Source organism: Rana temporaria, chromosome 4 (genome assembly GCF_905171775.1).
Source record: "Rana temporaria chromosome 4, aRanTem1.1, whole genome shotgun sequence".
Taxonomy (NCBI): domain Eukaryota; kingdom Metazoa; phylum Chordata; class Amphibia; order Anura; family Ranidae; genus Rana; species Rana temporaria.
Genome location: NC_053492.1, coordinates 53,371,747 through 53,399,496, shown reverse-complemented (window position 1 = coordinate 53,399,496; position 27,750 = coordinate 53,371,747). Strand labels below are relative to the sequence as shown.

Below are 27,750 nucleotides of genomic sequence, written 5' to 3'. Positions count from 1 at the left end.
CCTGACAAGCGCGAGGCTGTCTGCAATCCTTCTGCCAGGAATGCCACAAGTTTGATCCGGGTGGATGATCTGTCCGATGACAGATTTCAGCCTGTTGGCCAAAACCTTGGCGAGGATTTTGTAGTCCACGTTCAAAAGAGAGATCGGACGCCAATGTTTCAGGTCCGATCTCTCCCCTTTGGACTGCCACTCCAGGGGCACAATCTCCACGGGCTTTTCAACGGTCCCTAGCCCCCGGTCCGGACCGGCAGCACCCTTCCCAGCCAGGAAGGTGGGAGAAGAGGTTGGGGAGAGCCTACTGACGCAGACTCTACCCACAACCCCTATCTCTCCCACCTAATCACATTCTGGAAGTACTACCCGCTCCATCCCGGTTAAAGGAGAAGCAAGGGTTCCCTCCAGAACAACTGACTGGGGCAGTTACCACCAAATCCAGGCCAACGGCCAGGGACCCGGCCTCTTGGCTTCGACCTCATGCCTCTCTGTCCAAATCAGAAGGCTTCCACCTCCACACCAACAGGCTTAGCGTCCGCCGACTGCCATCCCTTTCCCCCTGCCACAGGGTACCGGGGACAGTCAGCTTAGCACCACCTATTGGCAACTGATAAGAACAGATACTACACTTGATCTTAGCCAAAAGGCCGAGAAGACTCCTCAAAAAACGATGTCTTTATTCAAAACATGAAAAAACAACAAAAATTCAAATGGAAAAAACAGCTAAAATTCATGCAGTCAACCAAGAAGTGGTAGACTCGTAGCTACGAGTAAGCATCACAGGATGCGAAACATGTCAGCTCTTTTTTCCTAATCTACTTCTTGGTTGACTGCATGAATTTTGGCTGTTTTTTCCATTTGAATTTTTGTTGTTTTTTCATGTTTTGAATAAAGACATCGTTTTTTGAGGAGTGCGGCGATCCAGGATTTTTCTTTCATCTCATGGTAACTTTTGCGCAAACCAATTAATATAAGCTTATTGCGATATTTTGGTAAAAAAAAAAAAAAATTTGAAGAATACATATCGGCCTAAACTGAGAAAAAAAATAGTTTTTTTATATATATTATTTGGAATATGTATTATAGCAAAAAAAAGCGCAAAAAAATAAAAACTGCAGAGGTGATTTAATACCACCAATAGAAAGCTCTATTTGTGGGGAAAAAAAGGACGTCAATTTTGTTTGAGTACAACATCGCAGGACCGCGCAATTGTCAGGTAAATCGACGCAGCGCTGTGTCGAAAAAATGGCCTGGTCATTAAGGGGGTAAATTTTCCGGGGCTTAAGTTGTTAATTATAGCATATCATCGACATCTGATGGATGTAGTTGTAATCACAGTTAACTGTAGCATATCATCACCATGTGGTGGATGTAGTTGTCATTGCAGCTAATTACAACTCGGACAAAAAAGTTAAAAATAAAAATATATACAGTATAGATAAAAAACAGGGTGGACTCGGACAACTTGGGTCTTTTTTCTGCCGTCACACTTATTTGCTTCTGTTTATATGTTTCTAATGACAGTAGATCAGCGCCATCTATTAGATATAATTGTCATTACAGCTAAGTACACTAGATAATGGCCATCTATTGGAATGTTATTGTCATTGCAGGTAACGATAGTAGATTATCGCCATCTATTGGATGTATCTGTTATTTCAACTACGTTAGAACAGCGCCATCTATTGGATAGATTTATCTTAGCAGCGAATCACATTAGATCATCGCCATCTATTGGATGTAATTGTCTTTCCAGCGGAAGACAACAGCGCAATCTATTGCACTTACTAAATAAGAAGTAAAAATATTATTACATTGCCATCTATTGGTTCAATACATCATTGCAGGTACATACTTAGTACAGCGCCATCTATTAGATGTATTTTTTATTGCAGCTTATTTACAGCGCCATCTATTGGTTTTACTTTTGTACTTACCGCTCTGTTGGTAGAACACCACCATCTATTGGTTATATTTATCTTCGGACCTAAATAAGTGGCACAGTGCCGCCTATTGGTTGTATTTTCCTTGCACGTAAATCGCAATACAATGCAATCTGTCGGCTCTTTTTCTATCTCCAGCACCAGCTAGAGAATCTAGATGAACATGGGTGACGCATTGCGTTGTATTTCCATAGGGCGACACTATATTCCATTAGGAGGATTATACAATCAGTAGAATTCATGATAAATACTCATTATTGTTGGCATGTAAAGCTGAACACTTGGTTGGAGACGGACGCACGCACGCACGTACACCGGCGACATATTTAGAATGCTTCCTGGTCTTTCTGGATTGGCTTACTTCTGTCACATGGTAGGGTAAACTCAATTCATTCTGCCTATCGTCAAACAGGGGAGGAGATGACCGCCAATCAAGCTTCGGAGCGGAGTGCGGTGGGCGGACGCTTCCGGGGAAGCACGAGTTGTCGCCATGGCGGAGGCGCTGATATCCCAAGAGGAGGCTTCCAGGTTGGAGGAGTGGGAGAAGTGAGTACCAACACCTTGTTATTAGTTCCTCAGGGGCGGGGCTGGTTCCTGAAGTCCCAGCCAATCGGATACAGATTCTGCTGAACCTTTTTTATGTGTGATTCGTTTTCTTTGCTTTCTTCCGGTATTTTAAAGGACCCAATGGGCACCCAGAACCGCCCATTCTTCCTGGCGGCCACTCCCCCGGGGCTGAGCTAAGGACAGGCGTGTGTACATGGAGAGTGAAGAGTGATGGGGATCACTATGACTCTGGATGGAAAATAAGGATTTATCCTTTTTGCTGCCAAAGCCTTTATTGCAAGCATGTTTAACCACTTCAGCCCATGTTTTTACCCCCCTAATGACCAGGCAATTTTTTGCGATACGGCACTGCGTCGTTTTAACTGACAATTGCGCGACCGTGCGACACTGTAACTGAACAAAATCGTATTTTTTTTCCCCTCCTAAATAGAGCTTTCTTTTGGTGGTATTTGATCATCTCTGCGTTTTTTTATTTTTTTTGCTATAAACAAAAAAATACAAACAATTTTGAAAACAAAATAAACTTTAGGCCAATATATAATTCTTCTACATATTTTTGTCAAAAAATAAAAAAAATCGCAATAAGCGTGTATAGATTTTTTTTGCGTGAAAGATATAGCGTTTACAAAATAGGGAATAGTTTTATGGCTTTTTTTTAATTTTTACTAGTAATGGCAGCGATCTGCGTTTTTAAGTGGGACTGAGACATTGCACGGACACTTTTCACACTTTTTTTGGGACCATTGACATTTATACAGCGATCAGAGCTATAAAAATACACTGATTACTGTGTAAATGTCACGGGCAGGTGAAGGGTTAACACTAGGGGGCGACCAAGGGGTTAAATGTGTTTCTTACTGTGAGGGGAGGGGACTGACTAGAGGAGGAGCCAGATCGTTGTTCCTACTTAGTAGGAATATACGATCGGTTTCTCCTCCCCTGTGTGGTTACACACAAATCCCTGTTCTGGCTCTCGTGCCCGCGATCGCGGGTGGCTGGCGATGATTGCAGCTGCCGGCCAAGCACATCGGGTCCCCCGCAGTGCAGGGGTGCGGCTGCCATGGCTCTTAAAGAAGCCCCCGTACATATACGGCGATTTGTGCAGGAGAGCCATCCTGCCGCCGTATGTATGTACGGGAGCCGGTCGGGAACTGTTTAAAAAATCACTTTAGGCCTGAAGATTACATAATCTCCCAAACATTAGATCGTTTTTCAAAGCAGACACCCTAGAGCAGTGCTCTCCAAACTACGGGCCTTTGCTTTACTTTTCCGACCCTTGGGACACTTTCTCCCACTGACACCAACAATGCAGAACTATTCCTCCCACTGCCACCAACGATGGGGCGCTATTCCTTACCCTGCCACCAATGATGGGGTGCTATGCCTCCCACTGCCACCAACGATGGGGCGCTATGCCTCCCACTGCCACCAACGATGGGGCGCTATGCCTCCCACTGCCACCAACGATGGGGCGCTATTCCTCCCACTGCCACCAATGGGGCGCTATTCCTCCCACTGCCACCGACGATGGGGCGCTATTCCTCCCACTGCCACCAACGATGGGGCGCTATTCCTCCCACTGCCACCAACGATGGGGCGCTATTCCTCCCACTGCCACCAACGATGGGGCGCTATTCCTCCCACTGCCACCAACGATGGGGCGCTATTCCTCCCACTGCCACCAACGATGGGCCCTATTCCTCTCAATGACACTAACAATGGAGCACTATTCTTCTCAATGACACTAACAATAGAGCACTATTCCTCCCACTGACACCGGCAATGGGGCACTATTCCTCCCACTGGCACCAGCGATGGGGCACTATTCCTCCCACCGGCACCAGCGATGGGGCACTATTCCTCCCTCTGACACCAAAGACGGGGCACTATTCTTCCACTGACAGCAACGAATGGGCACTATTCTCTCTGACACCAATGATGGGGCACTATTCCTCCAGGACGCCAACAATGAAGCCATATTCTTCCATTGTCAACAATGATGAGGCACTATTCCTCCCACTGACACCAACGATGAGGCACTATTCTTCCCACTGACACCAACAATGGGGCACTATTCCTCCCCCTAATGGCATAGATGCATTGTTTACTCCCACTGACACCAAGAAAATTTCTACTCCCGCTCTCCACAGTCTGGCCCCCCTAAAGTCTGAGGGTCAGGTCAGACCATAGAAACACAGTACTGATGCGTTTCCGGTGCATTTTTTCCCTCTTCTCTTCAACTTAAATGTGGACATGTGCATTCCTGTGCATTTTTGATATGTTTATGTGCATTCCGGTGCGTTTTTGATATGTTTATGTGCATTCCGGTGCGTTTTTGATATGTTTATGTGCATTCCTGTGCATTTTTGATATGTTTATGTGCATTCCGGTGTGTTTTTAATGTGTTTTACTGTGTTTCATGTACAGTTTAGTGCAGAAAAAATGCAGCATGTTCTACTTTTTTCTGGAACTGACCGCACTGGCCCGAACTATGCCATTGGAAACCACATAACCTACTATCCATGCGTTTCTGATGCGGAAAAAAACACACTGGTCTGTATGTGGTGCGAACTGGCCCTTAAAGTAATACTAAAGTCGCGTTTTTTTTTTTTTTTCTTTAAAAATAACAAATGTTTTACTTACCTCCTCTATGCAGTTGGTTTTGCACAGAGCAGCCCAGATCCTCCTCTTCTCAGATCCCTCTTCTCTGCTTCTGGCCCCTCCCTCCTGTTGAGTGCCCCCAGCAAGCAGCTTGCTATGGGGGCACCCGAGCCAAGCCACAAATCTGTGTGTCCTTTCAGACACGGAGCCGTGGTTGGCCCCACCCCCTCTCTCTTCTGATTGGCTAACTGATTATGATTGACAGCAGTGGGAGCCAATGGCACCACTGCTATGTCTCAGCCAATGAGGACATTCAAGGCATTCATGTACATTGCTGGATAGAGATGGGGCTCAGGTAAGTATGAGGGGGGGGCTGCTACACACAGAAGGCTTTTTATCTTAATGCATGTGGGGGTGCACACATTAAGGGAAAGCAAATCAACAGGTCATTTCCATCCGACAGCCAACAGTTGGCTTATCAGATTTACACACACTATCGGTGGATTCCGCCACCAAAGTGTGTGTAAGAACACCACCCCCCTCCCGCTATGGTCGTACCACAAATGGTGGTGGCAGTCAAAGGTTAATCAGCACAAGGCACATAGCTTAGTCAGTTGGATTTGTGCCCTTTACAAATTCCTCTTCTGTCAGTAAAAATCCTTCTCTGCCCCACCCCCCTTCTTCACCAAGCCGCCAAAAGCTTTTGTTGTGGTGGGGATTATTAGAACTAATGGGCCTCTAGATAGGCCCTCTATGCCTGCCCCTTGTTCCCAGCTCCACCATTTATAGAAGCCCTACTACAATTTATTTGAATGCAAAGTGATCTATGAATGGAGGACCGGTATATAATTGATAGCCCCCCCCCCCCAGAATTCATAGATCCTGCTTCAGTCATAGAAGCTGTATTAATGGCATTTGGGAATGCCAGAGATAGGCATAGACAGGCTCTTTTGATGACAGCCTGTAACAATCCATTAGTTCTGTTACTCCTGCCACACTGGAAGATTGTGGACATGGGGGTGACTGGGACAGAGGAGGATTACTACTAAAAGAAGAGGAATCATCACAAGGGACACATCCTGCTGACTATATCCCTTGTGCTGATTTTTTTTGTTTTGATTGCACTTATCCTTTAACATTGGGATAGGGGGAGGTGTCATCAACCACTCAAAGCCATGCTGTGACCTCTGTTAGAGCCATAACATGGCCTCCTATGTGCATCTAGGGCACATCAGCATTACTTTGGCAGCCATTACCAGTAGGTTCAGCATGGAGTTGAAGCTCCTTCCTCCCCCAGAGGTCTGACATCTGTTACCCTGCCAGCTCCATGGGTGACAACACTGTCTCGGGTCCCTGAGTGTACGCATATCTATACTATGATCCTGGAAATCAGATCTTTGTCTCAGTGGGTGGTGAAGTAATATTCTTCCCAAAACAAATGCCAATCATTTCTGTCATGTCTGTCCTCAGCTTCCTTTGCCCCTTCCCTTCCAGGCAGCAGATACTTCTGAAGGATCAGTTGATCACCACTAATACGGAGAGCTGGCAGCAGCAGGTGGAACTTGATGGACTGGAAAGAGTCGGTGGAGTGGATCTGTCCTACATCAAGGGAGAAGAGACTGTGGCCTGCGCCTCACTTGTGGTGTTGAGCTACCCTGAGATGGAGGTAATGACGGTCCCCAGGCATCCACAGTGGGGGAGTAAGAACCACAGAGGAGGGGGTGTCAGAATTTGCCCCACTGTCTGAGGCCCCCTCCTTAGCAACCAGATATAGACACTGGGGTAGATTCAGATAGATTAGCGGATCTTTAGATCCGCGTAATCTATCTGATTTACGATCCGCCGGCGCAAGTTTTAGAGGCTAGTGCTGTATTCAGAAAGCACTTACCTCAAAACTTGCGGCGGCGTATCGTAAATCCCCCGGCGGAATTCAAATTTTGCGGCTAGGGGGCGGCTACAATTTAAATCAGGCGCATTGCTCCCAATGACGTCGCTAGGACGTCATTGGTTTCGGTGTGAGCGTAACTTGCGTCCGGCCGAATTCTGAATCGACTTACGCAAACAACGTAAAAATTCAAAACTCGGCGCGGAAACGACGGCCATACTTAACATAGGATACCCCTCACATAGCAGGGGTAACTATACGCCGGAAAAAGCCGAACGCAAGCGACGTAAAAAAAAAGCGACGGACGGGCGTTCGTTTCTGAATCGGCGGAAATCGGCATTTGCATATTCGTCGCGTAAAAAACCAAAGCGCCACCTAGCGGCTGGCTGGGAATTGCAGCCTAAGATCCGAAGGTGTAAGTCACTTACACCAGTCGGATCTTAGGGGGATCTATGCGGAACTGATTCTCTGAATCAGGCGCATAGATACGACGGCCGGACTCAGAGATACGACGGCGTATCTCTTTTCTGAATCCGGCCCCTAGTGTTTAAAGAGGGGAAAAAAAGTTTTTTTTTCCGTTTTCCGTCTGTTCGGTTTTGTTTGACGGATGAAAAATGGGGCTTTCATCCATTCAAAAAAATGGATGTTGACGGAAGTGGATGAAAACGGATGCAAATGAGTGATCATCTGGTGTCATCCGTTTTTCCATAGGAATGCATTGATGTCCGTTTTTTTCATCCGTCAACAGATAGATAAAAAACGAACGAAAGGGGCCTTAGGGACCACTGTTGTTCTCTGCCAGGCATTTGGGACATGTGGCATGTCTGCACACGTGCAGTGGGTTTCTGTGCATGTATACACCAGCTGTGGGTCTCTAAAAAGTCTCAGAAACCGGATACCTGGCAGGAACCTGTGGCATAACTGTGCACGCTATGATATTTAATTATGGCAGCACAGAATAGGACTGCTGGGAGTAGATTAGTGCCGGGCTGAAGTTCCTCTTTAGAGTGTCATTACACATGCTCAATCTAATGTGAAAAAAATAAAATAAGCCACGTTTATAGTTTACTGTACCCCACAGGTCATATGACCACCTTGGCTCTGCACTGCCCTAGCCGTGGGCAAGACCAAGCCGCAATGCATGATATGTCATCTTGGTGTATGTCTCTCTGGAAGAACCATTGTCAATCATTGTTGTTATGCACCCTGTCAGTCGGAAAATAACAATGATTGAAAGCGGCTCCTCCAGAAAGCTTCACTGTCATTGGCATTGACTGTAGGGCACACTGGAAAGAATCCTTACGTCAAGATGATGAGGCGTGCACCAGCTTGGTCCACCTTCCAGGCAATGAAGAACCCATGATGCATGTGATGTAGTCAGCTAGGAGCTTGTTGGAGCAGATAACAACAATGGCTGACAGCGACTTTCTTGGCCATTGACTGCCAGGCACACTTGGAAAAGCACTTATGTCAGGATGACATGTGATGCACAGTGGCTTGATCCCACCCACCACTCAGACTCCTTAGAACCCAGAATGAGAAATAGCAGTCACATGACCGATGAAAAAAAGGGTGAAAAAAGGTATTTTTGAGATTTTTTGCTGTTTAGGGCTTGCTGCTTTTATTTGTGAGGATTGTTGTCACAAAAGAATTTAGCTTTACTGACACTTTTAATGAGGAGGATGGGGAAGTGGACACACAACTATTAATTTTTTGAGAATTATGCCACATGCCAGTGCAACATAACTATTAAATTCTTGGAAAAGCACAACCTGTATTCCCACCCCATCCTATCCTACTGCATCCAATCCAATCCTCTTCCAATTCCCATACCATCTCATAGAATTTGTACAATGCAAATTTCCGCTTCACAGTTGTAGGAAAAGGCGCCATTGTGCTGGTACCCCCAGTGTTAACCCCTGCTCTCTCTGCAGGTGATCTATGAAGATTGTCACATGGTAACTCTAGATGCCCCTTACGTTGCTGGCTTCCTGGCCTTCAGAGAGGTGCCATCGTTGGTGGAGGCGGTGAAGTCTTTGCAGGAGAAGAAGCCGGATGTGATACCTCAGGTGAGATCTGTGCTTGATCTTTCTATTCCACATTCTGCTACCGTACACTTTACAATTTGCTTTAGATCTTGACATTCATTGGAAGTGAAGAAGTGAATTAGAGAAACTATAAAATGTCTTCAACATTACAGAATAAGTCGAGTTGATAGTTACTAAATACTACTAGCTATGCCAGTGATCTTCAAACTTTGGCCCAGGGTCCAGATGTCGTCCTTTGCTTGTTTTTAACCAGCCCTTGAGGCATTATATCAACCACTAATACCAGCAATTGGACATTATTCCCCTCACTGGTTTCAATGAAGGAGCACAATTTCTCCCAATGACACCAATAATGGGACACATTTTCTTCCCAATGACACTAAGGCTTGGTTCACATATCACCGGCCGTTCTTTAGCATGGGGTCCGGTGCGTCTCTGTTGACTGACTCAGGTGCAATTCAGGTCCGAGTTTTTGCCTGAATTCGCACCTGAACCGGACCCAAAGACGCATAGGACCCTTCTACAATTCGGACTGCCTTTCCCAGTGTATCCAAATAGTAACAAAAAAATAGATACAGTTTAACCGTTGGATCATTTTACAGGCAGTGGGAGGGGTTGTCCCCCCTCCCACCACCTGCCGGTGCCTGTCTGAAGGCAGCGGTTGTACCAGTTGATCTTAGATGTGGTCAGGGACCGGAAGGTCTCCAATTATATCCATTGTCTAAAAGACTGGCAGCGACAAGCATTTTGCCACTTCTGGTTGTAAACATTTTTTTAACTCAAGGGTAGATGAGAGATGTGGGGTCTTATAGACCCCAGATGTCTCCATAAAGAGAACCTGCCATGCTTTATTTCTATAGGGATGTTTACATTTCTTGTGACAGTAATTTCAGTGATCCAAAAAAAAAAACATAATAACAATAATAAAATGTAAAAAATTTAAAGTGCCCCCATCTTCCCATGCTTATGCACAGAGGCAAATGCATACGTACATGCATATGTAAATGGTGTTTGCACCACATATGTGAGGTATCACCGCAAACGATATAGTGAGAGCCATAATTCTAGATCTTGACCTCCTCTGTAATTCTAAACTGGTAACCTGTAAATATTTTTAAAGCATCGCCTATAAAGATTTTTATGTATTTTAGTTTGTGGCCATTCTGCGAGCATGCACAATTTTAAAGCGTGGCATGTTAGGTATCTATTTACTCGGTGTAACATCATCTTTCACAGATTAAAAAATATTGGGTTATATATTGTGTTTTTGTGCATTAGAATTAATTAAAGTATATTTTTTCCCACACAAAACTGAGTTTGAAAAACCGCTGCACAAATACATTGTGACATAAAAAATTCCAACGACTACCATTTTATTCTTTATCCTCGCTAAAAAAAATATATGTTTTTAATGTCTAAGTAATTTCCTAGCAAAAAAATACAAATTTTAACTTGTAAACAAAGTGTCAGGAAAGGCCTGGTCTTTTAAGTGGTTAAAGTACACAAGTCACAGGAGAAATATGGGGGCTGCCGAATACACAAGCGCAATATGAGTTGATGTTGGCCTATAAAATTACAACGCGGTCAAGTTTAAGAAACAATGGCAAATGTGGACAACTCCCGCCAGCACTGCCACTCATCCCAACTCCCCGCCCTTCTTGACTGCAGTCCAGGAATATGATGGCCAACTTCACAGACCATCATGGAGGCTTGTTAGGCAGGAGTAGGCGGGCCAACATGGCAACTTCCTTGCTGAAGTCTGTATTTGCTTTAGCAGAACCCCTGGGGTAGTTGTGGGGAAAAGCAGAGTCTGTGTGCCGGTGTCAAATTTTTATAATATAGAAATAATTCTTCTTATGTCTCATAAAAGGAATACCTAACAAGGGTGGTTTTTATTTTCCAGGTGCTGCTTGTGGATGGTAATGGCATCCTCCATCATCGGGGTAAGTCTTCATAATATTATATTCTTGCATGATTTTTTGGGGTGTGGTACAATGGAGTGTCTCCGCACGTTGTATTCTATACAGTATAGTCGCTCCTTCTTGGGCACTGAAAATTAATTACTTGAGCATTTTGAACATATGAGATATGTCCTAAAAAAACGTCAGCATAGTTTTTAGGACGCATCTTTTACGTCCTGCTACTCCTCCCCCGCTGCTATTACTAGCTGTCAACATGACAATCGTTATCTACTTTGTATTACACAGGAGGTTCTGCTTTCAGCGCTGTCACACTTTGAATGACAATTGAGCGGTCATGCTACACTGTACCCAAATGAAACCTGGAAGCGGATTGGGTTCAATGCAGAGCTGCACCAGATTTTGCACTTTAGTAAATCATCCCCAGTGAGACGTTTCACATCTTATTTTTTGGGGCACCTGGAATGAGTTTAGCTTATTTAACCATTTGGGGAACTGCCGGGAGTGTGTATAAATCTGACAAGCCAACTATGGCCAAGTAATTCAGGGGGGTGCCTACGCATGAAAACATTGTTAAGACCCCTAATGTCTCATTAAAAAGAACCTGTTATAAAAAAATGCTTAACATTGGAGTCTTTGTGGTTTTGTCTTTCCTGCCAGTGAGCGGGTAGTTCCAACATAAAGCTGGACCATCTAGCATGAGTCAGATGAATTTACTGGTAATTTAGAAAGAAGCCATCATGTCTAGGTTTTTTAAATGCACAAAGGGTGTCTGAGCGAGGGTCCGTGTTTCCTCCAGTTTAGCTGCACGATCAACAGAGGCATGTTACTTTGCCAAGGTGACGGGGCTGTTTTGCCAATGTGGCCACTAGATGGAGTGGATGATTATAGGAATAATTATTTATTACCTATGATCCTCACCATCTAGTGGCCATAATGCTGTATATTTCTGATTCACCCTACACCATATGAATAAAAAACATTTGACCTGGAGATACCTTTTGGTGGTATTTGATCACCTCTGTGATTTTTATTTTTTGTGCAACGAATAAAAAAAATACCGAAGATGTTAAACTTGTATCCATTATGTGCCATGTTCCTGTTTCCAGGGTTTGGTGTGGCCTGCCATCTTGGGATCCTCACCGATCTCCCAACAATTGGAGTGGCCAAGAATTTGCTCCAGGTGGACGGACTGGAAAATAATGAGGCACACAAGGAACAGGTAATAGAGACAAATTCATGATCGGCTACAGAGCACCCCTATGATGGTGTCAGCTGAACTCTCAAATGATCAGTCTGTGTGCTGCATCATGTTAGAGAAAATGTCCAGTCTGCGTTGATTTCTCTTGGTTATACTGTATCCGAGATTTATAAAGGTGCTTGTAAACCCTCACACATACCCAGTAAAGTGACTGGCCTCATGTGTTACAAAGAGATGAATCAAATCCTCCTACATATGTTGTACCTGTTGTACCTGTTTATCTGCAGTCTTCTCTTCTCTTTACATCCATTCAAATTCCAGAATTTATAAGAAAAAAGGAGGCAGAGAGCTGAGAGGAGCTCTAATGCCCCGTATACACGATTGTAATTTCCGTTGGGATAAACCCGACTGATTTTTCTGATGGAATTCCGTTCGAGCTGTCTTGCATACACACTGTCACACGTAATTCCGACCGTCCAAAATGCGGTGACGTTCAACACTACAAGCCAAGAAAAATTAAGTTCAATGCTTCTGAGAATGTGTCGACTTGATTCTGAGCATGCATGTTTTTTCTCCATCGGAATTCCATACAGACGAACGGAATGTCCGATGGAACATGTTCTCTTTCGAAGTCCGTCGCAATTTCCGATGGAAAAACTCAGATGGGGCACACACATGGTCGGAATATCAAATGAAAAAATTTCGTCTAACTTTTTCCATCGGAAATTCCGATCGTGTGTACAAGGCATAAGGCTCCATTCACACTAATGCATTTTCTGATGCATTTTGTAGAAAGCCGGCCGCCGTTTCTTTAACAACCGATGAGTCATCAGCTGTCAGTGGGCTTCCTGGCTGACAGTTGGATGTAAAAAGAATTACTGGCTAAAAAAAAAATAGTGAAAAAAAAACAGCGTGGGGTTGCATGTAGAAAAATTTCCATGGGGAAAAAAAATGTGCATGCTCAGAATCAAGTATGAGACGGGAGCACTCGTTCTGGTAAAACTAGCATTCGGAATGGAGATGGCACATTCGTCACGCTGTAATGGACTGAAAAGCACAAAGACTGAAAAGCTTAAATCGTCTCTCACTAAACTTTTACTAACATGAGGATCAGCAAAAGCAGCCTAAAGGGTAGCGCAGTTTGAATGGAACTTCCCCTTTATAGTCCCGTCGTACGTGGTGTACGTCACCGTGCTTTGGATGGGCGTTATTTGGCCTGAACGTGTGTATGCAAGGCAGGCTTGAGAGTAATCCCGTTGGGGGGAAAAAACAAGTTTTTTTTTTCCTGACGAGAAAACCGGTTGTGTGTACGAGGCATGACACTGAAGAAACCTTTCCATATTTGAAGATGAAATCTTTTTTTCCCTCTAGACGTAAAGAGTGCCCACTTGTCCTCTGTGTTGACCTTAAAGGGTTTGTAAAGGTTTGTCTTTTATTTTCTAAATAGGTTCCTTTAAGCTAGTGCATTGTTGGTTCACTTACCTTTTCTTTCGATTTCCCTTCTAAATGTTTTTTTTTTTGTTTGAATTTCTTACTTCCTGTTTTTCCTCAGTAAGCTTTGCACCATCATCCGAGCAGTGGAAAGTCATTTAGAACAGCTTACTGAACACCTTACTGAGGAGGAACAGGAAGTGAGAAATTCAGACAAAGAAAACAAAGAAAAAAAACATTTGGAAGGGAAATCGAAGGAAAAGGTAAGTGAACCAACAATGCACTAGCTTAAAGGAACCTATTTAGAAAATAAAAAACAAACCTTTACAACCCCTTTAAAGTGAATAACTCAACACCAAGCTCACGATATGGACCCCCTTATATATTTGTACATGTTGATCATATCCCCCCTTATTCTCCTCTTCTCAAAAGGGAATAGATTCAGTTCCTCTAATCTTTCCTCATAGCTGAGCTCCTCCATCCCTCTTATCAGTTTGGTTGCCCTTCTCTGCACTTTCTCCAGTTCCCTGATATCCTTTTTGAGAACTGGAGCCCAAAACTGAACTGCATATTCCAGATGAGGTCTTACTAATGATTTGTACAGGGGCAAAATTATATCTCTCTCTCTGGAGTCCATACCTCTCTTAATACAAGAAAGGACGTTGCACGCTTTGGAAACCACAGCTTGGCATTGCAAACTATTATTAAAGGAGTTGTAAAGGAAAAACATTTTTTGCCTAAAATTAATGTCTGCAAGGTAGACAGACAGAATAGTGCAATGATTCTGTTAAAAAAACAAGTAAATATCTATTAAATTCCTTCATCTATATCACCTCCGGCATTCTAGTTTCTGTTCTCTTATTCACTTCCTGGTTTGCGGCGCTCGTTCATGTAAGAACTACATTTCCCAGTATGAATTGCGGCACGCCCAGTAATTCACACCTCCTTGAAGTCTCTAACATGTAGTGAGCGTCCTGCCGCACAGATGTAGTTCCCAGGAGGGGGCGAGCACGTCACTGACCACCGTAGTAAAGCCTCCCTTCACGGTGGTGAGTAGCAATCAGACAAGCAGGAAGTGAAAAGAACGGAGAAAAAATAGAGCAACTTCTGAGCAAAAACTAACAATGAGGAATTGAAAAGAGGAATGTCTGCAGGTAAAGGATGCTTATTATGAAAAAATATTTTTTCCTTTACAACCCCTTTAAACTTATGATCTAACCTTTTTTCAACTTTTTTGAGATTTGCAGCCAAAAACTTTAAAATCACCTTAATTTTTCTTAAAATGGTAAATTTTTACAGTTTATTCATTTAATGTTTTTCTATTTTCTATTGTGAATAAAATACTTTACCCAGCGTCCCAACATTTTTGGATATGAGAAAAGAGAAAATTACCCCTAGGGGCTTTGTGCTGCAGCAAGGAATAGAAACGTCCAAAAAAATATATAAAAGTATAAATTTATTTAAATATGTTGTACGGAAAAAGCCCCAAACAGTAGGGACTCAAGATATGAACTTGGTAAAAAACATAAGTCATACATGGCAAATAAAAACACAAGGTAGAACAAGTACAGACATGGCATAACAGTACTGTAAGTATACAAATACTATGGGCGAAAAACACCCCTACGCGTTTCGACCTTTTATAAGTAGCGGTCTTCTTCAGGGAGTATTAGTTAGAGAGGTACCACCAAGAGAGGTACCGCCCGGGCCTACGAGAGGTCACCAGATAGCGCGCTATCTGGTGACCTCTCGTAGGCCCGGGCGGTACCTCTCTTGGTGGTGCACCTGAATTCGGAGTCCTTTTCTACACTGACCCAGGGGAGCTCCTCTCCCCTTTTTCCACCCCTCTGGTTTGGGGCTTTTTCCGTACAACATATTTAAATAAATTTATACTTTTATATATTTTTTGGTACGTTTCTATTCCTTGCTGCAGCACAAAGCCCCTAGGGGTAATTTTCTCTTTTCTCAAGACATATAATGTAATCCTTGGTAAAATGTATAATAATTACTTTTCTCACTCTTTGTTAATGTATGTTACTGAATTTTGTGTTAGGTTCCATACTATGCAAAGTAAATTGTTACTAGATGGTCATCTTATGCCGCGTACACACGACCGTTATTCATGTCATGGAAAAAAAAAAAATTTTCTCGACGCGATTCCTTTCAAGCCTGCCTTGCATACACACTGTCATGAAAAAAAATGCTCGAGCAAAGCGCAGTGAGGTTCTAAACAGACATTTTTCTCGTAGAAAAATGCTTTGGAGCATACACACGACCGTTTTTTACGACCAATTAAAAAAATTGCATTTTTCTCGTCATGAAAAACGGTTGTGTGTGTACGCGGCATTAGTCTTTATTTATTGATCTGAATGTCTATTCTTTTAGTTCTGTGATAATTCTTTTCCAGGCAAAACAGTTAGAGGACGGAGGAGATTATTTTCACCTCAAGGGCAGCACCGGCCAAATCCTGGGTGCGGTGAGTGTTTTGGCATTTGGTTCTTACCACACCAGCCTAGGAAATACCTCTACATGAGAGCAACATACTAGCCATGGGGAAAAGAGTTGGCATTTGACTTCATACTGTTTAGATATGTTTTATAGACACGGGAACTGCTAACCTCAAGCGCAACTTTTTTAGCCACATTTTTAGCAGTGGAGCTTCATTATGAAGTATTGTAAGTGTGAGGAGAGCAATGCTCCTGTGTAGAGGTTAGATCCCTTAAATTGCCTATCTTATCTGTGGCTTGCACTAACCTTAGGGCCACCTGAGTCCAGGAGAAAAGAAAACTGGTTGCAGTTAGCAAGATTCAACGCTGGAAACTTTATTGATCCAGCCAAACAGACAAGGAATTCCTGCCTGGAACTGCCTCCTCTAATGCATTCCTACATTTTCCTTTCCTTTTCCCCTTTCTGCCTCATTTATTTTCCATTAATAGTAATATATCCTTCTAGATGTTTACATATGTATACATGTGTTTTTTTTTATTTTAACCACTTCCTGCCCAAGGATGTGATATGATGTCCTGGACCTTGAGTGGAGATATCTGAATGATGCCTGCAGCTGCTTTTTTCTTCAGCAGGCGATTCCCTGCAAAGTAAAAGCCATCATTCTTGCTGGTTAATGGCTCCGCCGCCCTCTGGTGCTTCTCCCAGCTCGCCCGTGTGATCGGCGAGCCGAAGAATGAACCCATCACCCCCGGTGGTTTACCATAGAGCTGACCGCAGACCAGATGATCCCCGACCATCTCTATGACCCTCGGAGTTCCGGAAGCGACGTCATGAAATTATTTCTGGCGCTGGTAGATAGGAACACTGCTGTCTTTTTTTGCTGGGAAGCCTGAGATTGATTTTTTTTTTATATCTCAGGCTTTCCAGCATAGAGGAAAGATTTGGGGACTTAAAAACCACAGATCTCTCTGTAAAGAGGACTTGTCATGCCCCATTTCCATTACAAGTGCTGTTTACAATAGTAATAAAAGTGATCAAAAAATCTAAAGGTAATGTGTAAAAAATAAAAAAATTAAATAAACAATAAAAAATTTAAAATAAATAAGGGGCCCCCATCCCCTCGTGCTCGCACACAGAAGCAAGCGCATACATAGGTTTCTAACCACTTCAGCCCAGGAAGGTTTCACTCCCTTCATGACCAGGCCATTTTTTGCAATACAGCACTGCATTGCTTTATAAAAAGGAGAATAGTGCGCTTACCAAAAATTAACAAAAAATTTAATAAAGCTGCTAACTCAAAATGTTATACTAACATATAAATCATAAACAAAAATGTGGAGTAGCGCTAGAGACTGAAGGGCCTTCAAATAACTAAATAAATCAAGGAGAAGGCTGCATGAAAGTTCAATATATATCAAAAAAATGTGTTTAACAAATGAGTGACAAACTATTGGTTAAAAGTCCAAACGTGTATCAAACTTGAGTGTGACACTCAATTGTAACAACGAAAGGAAGAAGAAGTCTGGCTCCAAATGGAAAATGCAACTTGCTGACCCTTACCGAAAAGGAAGGTCCTATCAGACCTAGTCAAGCAGAGATCCCTGGATGGTGTATGTTGAAATAGAGCTTGTCTGTTAAGACGATCCTTCCAGGGGTCACAAATCTGCCAATAAAGCAACCAGAAGAAAAAAACTCATATAGTGTAAATCCGTGTGATAATAAAACATGAGTGCATCCCCCAGTGACTGGCAACAGACAGTGTGAACACAAGAAACCACCACCAGTACACACACTGACCCTTACCAGAACCTGTGATCCTTCAGGATCAATCAAAGCAGAGGGGATGTAGACAGTAAGCAGTAGTGGGACGTCTCAGCCAATGGTGAACGAATAAATCAGCAGGTCCAATATGTGTGAGGAAGAAAAACTCACATAGCGTGATACCGTAGAGGTTTTTAATATAAAAAAGCAGTACACTTACAGTTCAGTAACAGAGTGTCAGCGAAGATAAAAAGAAAGCCGGCCAGCGTGTCGCCTCCCAACGTTTCGTCTGCTCTAGACGTGGTCACGGAAATCATTACTGAACTGTAAGTGTACTGCTTTTTTATATTAAAAACCTCTACGGTATCACGCTATGTGAGTTTTTCTTCCTCACACATATTGGACCTGCTGATTTATTCGTTCACCATTGGCTGAGACGTCAATGCATGTAGTAAAAGTAGTTTTAGCTAGTATCTTTATCCTACCTCTCTCTATTTTTAACACTTGAGGTTAATATATAGTCCATAGCAGGAGAGATGGTTTACTAATTCAAATTTTTGAGCTAATCGCACTAGATAGAATATGTGTGTGTTTACATCTGTAATAATTTCATCGCTGTGCATAAATATCTCTCCACTCCTGCTCCTCATATGATGAAGCCTGGTCTTCTGTGTGATACGTGTTAGTAGAGAATGTCCTAGGTGGTGTCTCCTTTTTTGTTTTTCTGGCTCAATAGCATTATCGGCATTGAATCTTGCCGAGTGCTGCCACCTTTCTTCTCTTCTAGACACTTGTGGTCTGCAGGGCATGGGATGGGCCCATCCCTGGCATTCCCCATCCAGTCTCTTTGGTGGGTGACCGGATTTTGAATGCTGTTTTCCTAATAAAAATGAAGCGCATACTGCAATCCTCTAGTATTAAAATTGACTTTTCCCCCTGCACCCATACCCAATTCCAAATCGTAAAAAAAATGTTTTCCTTTTTAAAAGTTTCTCTACTCCAGCCCCTCCCTGCCGTCATTCTTGTCTAGGCAAGAATGATGTGTCTCTGCTTCCACAGTCTCCTGGGATAGTTCTATCAGATATCCCAGGAGCCTGCAGCAGAAGGTACACACAGCAAATGTGGGCCGCCCTGAGTGTTCATGATCAGGGGCCGTCTGCAAAAACCCAGAAGAGAAAACCAGCCCCTGATGACGTCAGAGAAGAAGATGGTGATCTGGGGCCTCAGCTGTGGCAGCAGAACAACGCTGGATTCACTGGGCATGTAAGTATGTGAATTGATGACAACCCTACATAACATGTAAGAGGGGTTAAAAAGAACAAAAGGAAAAAAATGTTGGCGGGAGGGGGGGGGAGGTTGGTTTCCTCTTTAAGTTCTTTTCAGCTACAGCAATATGATCTTATCACTCATGCCGTGGGGTCTCATCCATCCTTCATACACAGCCCAGGACACTACACTACATAGACAGTACCCAGAAATCGGTCCCTGACTACAGCCTGGTAATCCTGTCAATACTGAAGAAAAAAATCTTAATTTCAAGATTTAAAAACTTGTTTTTTTTTTCCTCCTAGGCATTAAAAAGCTGCAAAAAAAGCTCCAAACCCATCTATGTCTCAGTCGGCCACAAGATAAGTTTGGAGACAGCAGTGAATGTGGTCCGTTCATGCTGCAAGTACCGAGTTCCTGAGCCCACCAGACAGGTAGGGTGTATAGTAAAGGGGGTCTTGTACACATTCTGTGCTTGTGGAAGAAAGGTCTCAGTGCAGAATAATAGGTTTAATGATTTAAAAGAGCACATGTATTTTCACCATCGGTTTAGCTTGTGCAGATCTTTAAAACAACTCTGTTTAATGATGATGTATGATTGAAATGTTCCTTGTAAAGAAGAGAGTACTTACCTCTCTAAGTGCTTATAGAGTCACTGTAATGAAGGCAAATCGCTGCATGATGACTCTTCAGATACCAACACTTCCAGGAGTGTCAATCTTCTGGTCCCCCATTGAAGAATTGTAGTTTCTCTCATCAGATGTCACTACTGTGTCCTGCAGTTGTGTTGAGATTGATGGGAGAAACAATAGAATGCGGCTATGTACAATGGGATTGACACTCCTGGAAGTGTCAATATCTGAAGTAAGTAAGAACCTCTTGCCTTGGCAGCCATTCACGAAGTCTGAGCATTGTCTATAATGGGAAAAGTTCAGGTCCACTTTAATTGGATACTGTCATCAAGTAACCTTTTCCAGGCTGCTCACATACAGTACATAACATGTTATTGATGCTTCTCAGGCCTTTTTTGCTAAGATCAAGTGTAGTATCTGTTCTTATCAGTGATCCAGTAGGAGTGCTGTGTTGTCATTCTGGCCTGACCAAGGCTGGAGTGTCTGGCTATGTATCCCTTTGAATTAGGTACTGTAGGTACAGCCCTCTGTAGATGTAATGTGCCCCTTTGCAGAAATAGTCTATCTAGGGTGGCCCTGTTCTTCATCTGTCTCCTGCTTACATTATCCCCTCCAGATTATGTATTGTTGTCTGTGACAATGCTGGGGGATTTCACTCTACTTCTTGTTCCAGTGACATCATGTCAGGCTGTCTCCAGGGCAGGAATCGAGACGAAATCTCCCCAACCTGAGAAAAGATTTAAAGCTTCTTCACTCCAAAAGTTTTTGACCAGAGTTTGACTTTAACCACTTCCCGACCGCAGCATGTATATGTACGTCCACAGAATGGCACGTACAGGCAAATGGGCGTACATGTACGTCCTTGCCTTCTAGCGGGTGGGGGGTCCGATCGGGACCCCCCCCGCTACATGCGGCGGTCGGGTTCCCTCGGGGAGCGATGCGGGACGACGGCGCGGCATTTCGTTTATAGCCGCTCCGTCGCGATCGCTCCCCAGAGCTGAAGAACGGGGAGAGCCGTGTGTAAACACGGCTTCCCTGTGCCTCACTGTGGCGGCGTATCGATCGAGTGATCCCTTATATAAGGGAGACTCGATCGATGACGTCAGTCCTACAGCCACACCCCCCTACAGTTGTAAACACACACAAAGTGAACCCTAACTCCTACAGCGCCCCCTGTGGTTAACTCCCAAACTGTAACTGTCATTTTCACAATAAACAATGCAATTTAAATGCATTTTTTGCTGTGAAAATTACAATGGTCCCAAAAATATGTCAAAATTGTCCGAAGTGTCCGCCATAATGTCGCAGTCACGAAAAAAATCGCTGATCGCCGCCATTAGTAGTAAAAAAAAAAAAATTAATAAAAATGCAATAAAACTATCCCCTATTTTGTAAACGCTATAAATTTTGCGCAAACCAATCGATAAACGCGTATTGCGATTTTTTTACTAAAAATAGGTTGAAGAATACGTATCGGCCTAAACTGAGGGAAAAAAAAAATTATATATGTTTTTGGGGGATATTTATTATAACAAAAAGTAAAAAATATTGAATTTTTTTCAAAATTGACGCTTTATTTTTGTTTATAGCGCAAAAAAATAAAAACCGCAAAGGTGATCAAATACCACCAAAAGAAAGTTCTATTTGTGGGGGAAAAAAGGACGCCAATTTTGTTTGGGAGCCACGTCGCACGACCGCGCAATTGTCTGTTAAAGCGACGCAGTGCCGAATCGCAAAACCTGGCCTGGGCATTTAGCTGCCTAAAGGTCCGGGGCTTAAGTGGTTAAAGGATAAGTGCAGTTTAAGATAGAGTGCTTATCCCTTTTGCCCCTTTCCCCTGATATAACCCACCCTTCACATATGCATACTTACCTTCATTTGATGGCTGTGGCCTCTGCTTTTGTTTACATTCAGCACTGCAAGACTTTTAGTCCTGGATGCACCTGTGCATTACATTAGGCTTCTTCTGTGTGTCCCGAGGCCAAAGTTGAAAGGAGATGGGCCCCATCTCGAGCCTGTGGCCTGGGAGGGGATGGGTTAGAGTAGGTCAGGGCAAAGAGGTGTGTTTCTTAAAGCAGGGGTGTAAAGTGTTCACCTTTTTTGCCTGCTTTATTTGGAACCTTCACAATATGACCTCCCTGTTTAATTTGTTTTGTATTTCAGGCTGACATTCGCTCCAGAGAATTTTGCATTAAGATCGCGAATAAAGGCAAAACAGAAACCACGAAATCTCAAGATAGTCTCAGTTAGCTGGACCTAGAAGAAAAACATGAGTTTTTATTTGGGTTTTAGCTGTCGTTACTCAAAATGTCTCCTCACACAAGATGGAATTTTCAGTGTTTGGTAGTTGCTGGACAGTTACACCAGCTAATGGATTTTTTTATTTTATTTCCTGAGGACTCTATTGGTGAGATTTCTGCGCAGATTTCCTGAGTTTGCACACTGGTTGTGCCCAGGGTTGCCCACGTTCAGTAAATTTACAAACGGTTTGTAAAATCCATAATTGTTGCATCTGTCCACGAATGTCAGTTACGGAAATGCAGCCTACATGTCCGTAATAGACATTCAAGGACAGATGCAAAAAGTACGGATTTTACAAACTGTAAATTTACTGAAAGTTGGCAACCCTGGTTGTGCCCATTATTGGTCACAACACTAATAGATTGGTGCGAGCCCCCTGAATTTTTTTGCTCAGTGCCAGGTAATGGCATGGAGATCTCATCGTTGGAATCCACTACAGATACAGAAAGATTTGGCACACCAGGCTCCTCTTGTAAATGAATCATCCCCTTTTGGGGACCCTTCTGTTCTGGAGTGTCGCAAAGTGGAATTGGGATTGGTTGTTCAGTTATATTGACTATTTAGAAGTAATAACAGGTGACAGTTTAGGGTGAAGTAAGATGGCAGTGGATGATCCCAGAAGGACACTATTGGTGTTTATTGAAACTGGACAAATGAAAGAGCATCTGCGTAGGTTGTTTTCCTTGCGTAACCATTTTATAACAAAAACTCATTTTATCACCACATGGTAGGTTCACATTCAGGCGATGCAGCTTAGCTCAGTTACACCTATAAATGCTGAAATAAGGTCCCCTAGTTGTGGGTAACACAGCATATGGGTATGCTGAAGTGTGAGTTGAGGGTTTCTTGTGTTATTTACTGTGTGGAAGCACATTTGGGGCCCTTTAGATGTTGAGAAAAATGCAGCTCTCTTAAGTCAAGGCTATTACCAAATCGTTAAAATTGCCCCCTCCAGTCACTACTGGATCTAACGCTTGTTTTTTAGGAGATGAAATAACAGAATATTACTTGCCTTAATCCATGGTTCTGTGTTCTTCTGCTCCACTAGCTCTGGTTGTGATATCTGCTTCCCCAAAACTACTCTTGTTGATGGTCTTTAACTTATCTGGTCACCACCCCTCTCCCTGACATTATCATGCCAGTGCAGAACCAGCAACCAACACTGGTCTTGCATTATGCGTAATGATGTACCTATATTCCAGCACTGGAAAGAAGAGAGCTGTTACAGGTTTAGGTCAAGGTAGGGTTATATCAATGTATAGATAACACAAGCAGTAAATCCTTTTACAGCTGGGAGAGGGGTTGAGTCAATTTTTTTTATAATCTTGAAATTGCTCCGATCTCAGCATTAAGCGATTCCATGGAAATGAATGGTACGCACACAAGAAGGCTTGTATCATGCAGTTGTGTTTTTAAAGGATCGGCACAAAATGAAAGTGTTGAGCTACTGACTGAACTCATCGCTCTGTCCCAAACACATCAGTAACAAATAGGGGAAACAGAGAGAGAAGGGATATTCTGGGGTGTGAGTCCCCCATCAGGTACTGGGATGATCTACTTAACTTAGCTTTCCTAATGCTCCTGATCCAGCTCCTCATCGCCAGTCATCTGTAGGTTGGGAAAGTCACTGTCACTCCCAGACCTCATCTACACGGGCATTTATCCTGCTTGTAAGCCAAAACCTGTGCCCCACTGCTAACCCAATGGGGCCTGGGCCCAGTACAAGACTACTACCTCTATCTCCTACCAGCAGCCATGGTGATATGCATGCAGACCCTTCTGCAGGGATGAATGTTAACACATGTCAAATATTCCTAAAAGCCCATACACTGCAACTGCACCACATAGAAAATACATCCTATTTTTTTCTGGCAGTGCTTTGGCACATCTCATTGGTCACAATCTATATTGCTCTCCATAGTTGGAAAGACAGCACCCACCCCTGTGTTTTTTCTGTCTCAGTTGTTAGTTCCTATTTACTGCTCCCTACTAACTAAGCTGTGTGTTGCAAATGGGGTTTGGCCAACAGCAGGGGTGTGATCTTTTTTGTTGTGCCTAGCATCCTACTCCTGCAGGTGGCGTAATAACGCATTGGCCACAATCTAAAGATTTGACTGTGTCCTTCAATGAATGCAAAGAAAAAGATTTTTACAGTGAGTGCAAAAATCATTTTTTTTTTATTTGGGGAAGATAAGTATCAGTGGGTTAGAAAATGGGCCAACAAAATAATTATTAAAATTGACCATACATCATACACAGTGCGAACTGATTGTACAGTCTCCACAGATGATAGATTTGCCAAAAACTAAGTGGGAAGACTTATGAAATTGGCTATAAAATAAATGTAGGTCCTTATGTTATATGGTTTAGGAAAATCTGAAAGAGATTGTACAAACAAATTGTTTATGGCCAGCTTATGGCATTGAACAATGACACGGCAGAGTTGTCTATTCCTTATGCCTAGTACTAGTACACACGATCGGGGTTCCCAGCGGCAAAAGGTCCGTTGGAAATCCCGAGGGGAAAACCGAGAACCTACTCTCTACTTTTCCCCCGTACAGACGATCTGTTTTCCTGTCAGGAGAACTCAGATGAGAGCTTTTTACAGAAGGCCGACTTTTCTGATGGGGGAAAAAGTCAGTTGGTTCTCTTTGTTTTTTTTCGGTGAGTTTGGCAGTTTTCCCGTCGGAAAAACTGTGAGGGAGCATACACACGGCTGGGATTCCCGGCCAAAAGCTCTCCTCGCAGTTTTTCTGACGGAAAACCCGGTTGTGTGTACAGGGCATTACACTTATTATTTTACTGATATTAAGCCAAAAAACAAGTGATGGAAAGGATGGTCTCCTCCTGTGTCTTATTAGAAGTAGTAGGCAAAATTACTTTTATTATTAAAAAAAAATCAAAGTTTTCTATATTTTTTTATATGAAAAGGGTTATTTAAAATATTGCATCTGATTGTAACACTATTGTTTTTTACAGCTTTCTTTTGCACTTTAAAAGAGCAATGTGACTTTACCTTCTAAGCTTTTTTTAGCCTAAATAGAGTGCAATCAGCAAAGTGTTGTGGACCTCTAGCAAGAATTTCTACTCTTCCCCACACTACAAAGAGCAGTAGTGTTTGTTGTTCCTATTTCCTGTCTTCAGTGAACACAATCACTTGGACAGAAAGTGAGAGAAAAGCCCCTCTAATGGGCCACAGGCAGCCGCTAAAGCCTTTAAATTAACAAACTGTGCTACACTATCTCCAATGGCCAAAGGTGGCGTTGTCAAAAATCCAGGGTCAGAACAAGCCATAATGCAAAACCAGCATATTTTACTTTAATTCCATAAAATATGGAATATCAGAGACATGCAGGTCTCCTATATGAAGGTCACAAAACATAGCAAATGCATGAATGCAAGACATACAGTATACACCCATATCTATTAATGATCAATAAGGTCCAACTGGGACCATTTCACCCACCCATGCATCAGAAACACTCATGCTGCGTACACACGGTCGTTTTTTGTGATGAAAAAAACCAATGTTTTAAAAAACGTCATTTAAAATGATCGTGTGTGGGCTTCACGTCGTTTTTTGTCTTCTGAAAAACTACCAAAAAAAAATTCGAACCTGCTTAAATTTTTTTATGTCGTTTTTCAAAATGTCGTTTTTTTGGGTCATAAAAAATGATCATGTGTGGGCTAAAACTACGTTTAAAACAACATTTTTAAACCCGCGCATGCTCAGAAGCAAGTTATGACGCGAGCTTGAATGGAACAGAGTGCCGTTGTATGTAACCGCGCTTTGCAAGAGCATTTTCAGAAAACGATGGTGTGTAGGCAACGTCGTTTTTTAAAATGAAGTTTGAAAAACGTCGGTTTATTTTCATGAGAAAAAACTACGTTTTTTTACAAGACAAAAAACGACCGTGTGTACGCGGCATCAGGGTTATGTAGTGATGAAGTCAATGGTGCATAGCCAAAAATCCCCCTATAAACAGGAGGAACAACCACCTGCTTTAACTAGGGCCCCATAGTAAAAAGCCATTTAGACCCAACAGAACATTCTAAATCTTCCTCTCTCTATCCTAAACAAAGAAATAAAAATGGAGTTCTACTCTTGGTGGGAGAAATTCTGATTGGTTGCTTTCCTGCACTTGGTTTTCTCGTTTGTTTGAGTCCCTGCACTGAAGAATTAGCACTCTGCTTCTTGTACTCTTTATTGAATACATATATTTATACATACTGTACATTATTTTTATACGATAAATACATTAAAATTCTTATATTTAAAAAAATACTTTTTATAGCTTTTTTTGTTTTACTGTTTTATCCTGTTTCAATTTTCTCATGGGTTTTGGTGGCCACTACAGCTATACAATCTCTGTGCAGAGTGGGGAAGAAAAATATGTTAAAGTCTAGCTAAATTTATATTTTAAATCGGATAAAAAAAGATTTTTGCATCTCACCCTCTTAGTACTTCAGGCAGGGTCTAAAGCATGGAGATCCTGACAGTGGAGGTGTACGAGGGAGTGAATGTTTTCAGTTTGAAACCTGCTCCCACAAGGGCTTCAAGTGATTATCCATAGAACACAGTATGAGGGGTTTTGCAGTACTTGAGGTGGCATCCACGGCTGGCATTAGGCTCAGGGATTCCAGCTTGGTTTTGGCTTCATCAGGAGTCTGAATGAGACTGCCCACGATTCGTGAACATTAGCTTAAAAGGGAATCCCCACTTATATTTGATGTCTTTGGCGATAAGAACTGAAATGTAAGGTTTCCGTTGTGACCTTTTCTGAATGTCGATCGGTGCCAGATCTGCAAACAGCGAGTATGGGTGCCCCTAGAAGGAGAGATCTGGTTTGTCTCAAGCAGCCTTGAGAGTTTCCTTGGTGCCATAATAGGTAAACTTAATGGTGTCCCGTGGTGGTCTATCAGGTTTCCTAGGGCCCAAGGCACAATGGATGCAATCAAACTCCTGGTGGTTAATCAGGGTAGGAGAGTTCTTGGAATAATGCAGTGGCTGTGGAATTAAGGTCTACAATGCATTCCGGGATAACTCTCAGGCGTAGGTTGCCACTGAGTTATCTGTTTTCAAAATCCTTCAGACTCAGCAGAGCCTGTGACAGTCAGCTAGATCCTGTTTGCTCTCGGTCACTGTGAGCTGCAGAGTCCATCTTGTCCTCCAGTGCATTAGTACCAGTACCCAGTTTTCTGATCTCTGAGACAAGTTTACTGGTAGCAGCTGAGAGTTCCATTTGCAGCATGATCTTGAAGCGGACTAAGAGATTAGTATGTCAAAGGAAAGTAGCTTGCTGAGCTTCCGTGAAGTCGGCTGCACTATCAACGTTTGAGAAGGGCTCTGAGTCTCCCCCTTGTCTGGTGGTCCACCACCAGACAAGGCCGACTCCCCTGATAATATATTGGAAGCTGAGCCCACAGCTTCCAATATATTATCAGGGGAGTCGGCCTTGTCTGGTGGTGGACCATAATTTTGGGTGGTAACCTCATGGGCGGCTGGAGTTTTCCCCATGGTGTGCTCTAGATGCTCAGGGGAGTGACAAAATGAATCAGGAAAGGACTCCCCAAAGGATAAATGTTAGTTGATATTCCTGGGGATTGGGGAGCAAGATTACCACAAGGCCACCTCCATTTGCTGCTCACAAGTCGCCTGCTCCCACCCTGTTAAAACATAAAAATCTTTCCCTAATCTATTAGACAACAGCAACATACTGAGCAAAGGCTCCTGGGAATCTTAGGCCAGCCAT

General features: G+C 43.0%; 1 protein-coding gene and 1 pseudogene across 1 annotated transcript; one reads left to right on the top strand and one right to left on the bottom strand.

Annotated features, from left to right (window-relative positions):
- Window positions 1–522: 522 nt before the first annotated feature.
- Window positions 523–653, bottom strand: LOC120938725 (annotated as a pseudogene).
- A 1,710-nt stretch (window positions 654–2,363) lies between these two features.
- On the top strand, window positions 2,364–23,291 carry ENDOV (endonuclease V). Its single transcript, XM_040348411.1, has 8 exons — window positions 2,364–2,483; window positions 6,600–6,771; window positions 8,925–9,059; window positions 10,942–10,981; window positions 12,067–12,179; window positions 15,997–16,065; window positions 19,370–19,498; window positions 21,860–23,291. The coding sequence occupies exons 1-8, from the start codon at window positions 2,428–2,430 to the stop codon at window positions 21,944–21,946; spliced, it is 801 nt and encodes a 266-aa protein (XP_040204345.1). The 5' UTR covers window positions 2,364–2,427; the 3' UTR covers window positions 21,947–23,291.
- The last annotated feature ends 4,459 nt before the right edge of the window (window positions 23,292–27,750 follow it).

What these genes read in the sequence shown, in the direction of transcription:
- ENDOV (XM_040348411.1), top strand. Translation starts at nt 2,428, where the DNA reads ATGGCGGAGGCGCTGATATCCCAAGAGGAGGCTTCCAGGTTGGAGGAG. An exon ending in TGGCATCCTCCATCATCGGG is followed by an intron (nt 10,982 to 12,066) that starts GTAAGTCTTCAT and finishes TCCTGTTTCCAG; the next exon opens with GGTTTGGTGTGGCCTGCCAT. An exon ending in TTCCTGAGCCCACCAGACAG is followed by an intron (nt 19,499 to 21,859) that starts GTAGGGTGTATA and finishes TTTGTATTTCAG; the next exon opens with GCTGACATTCGCTCCAGAGA.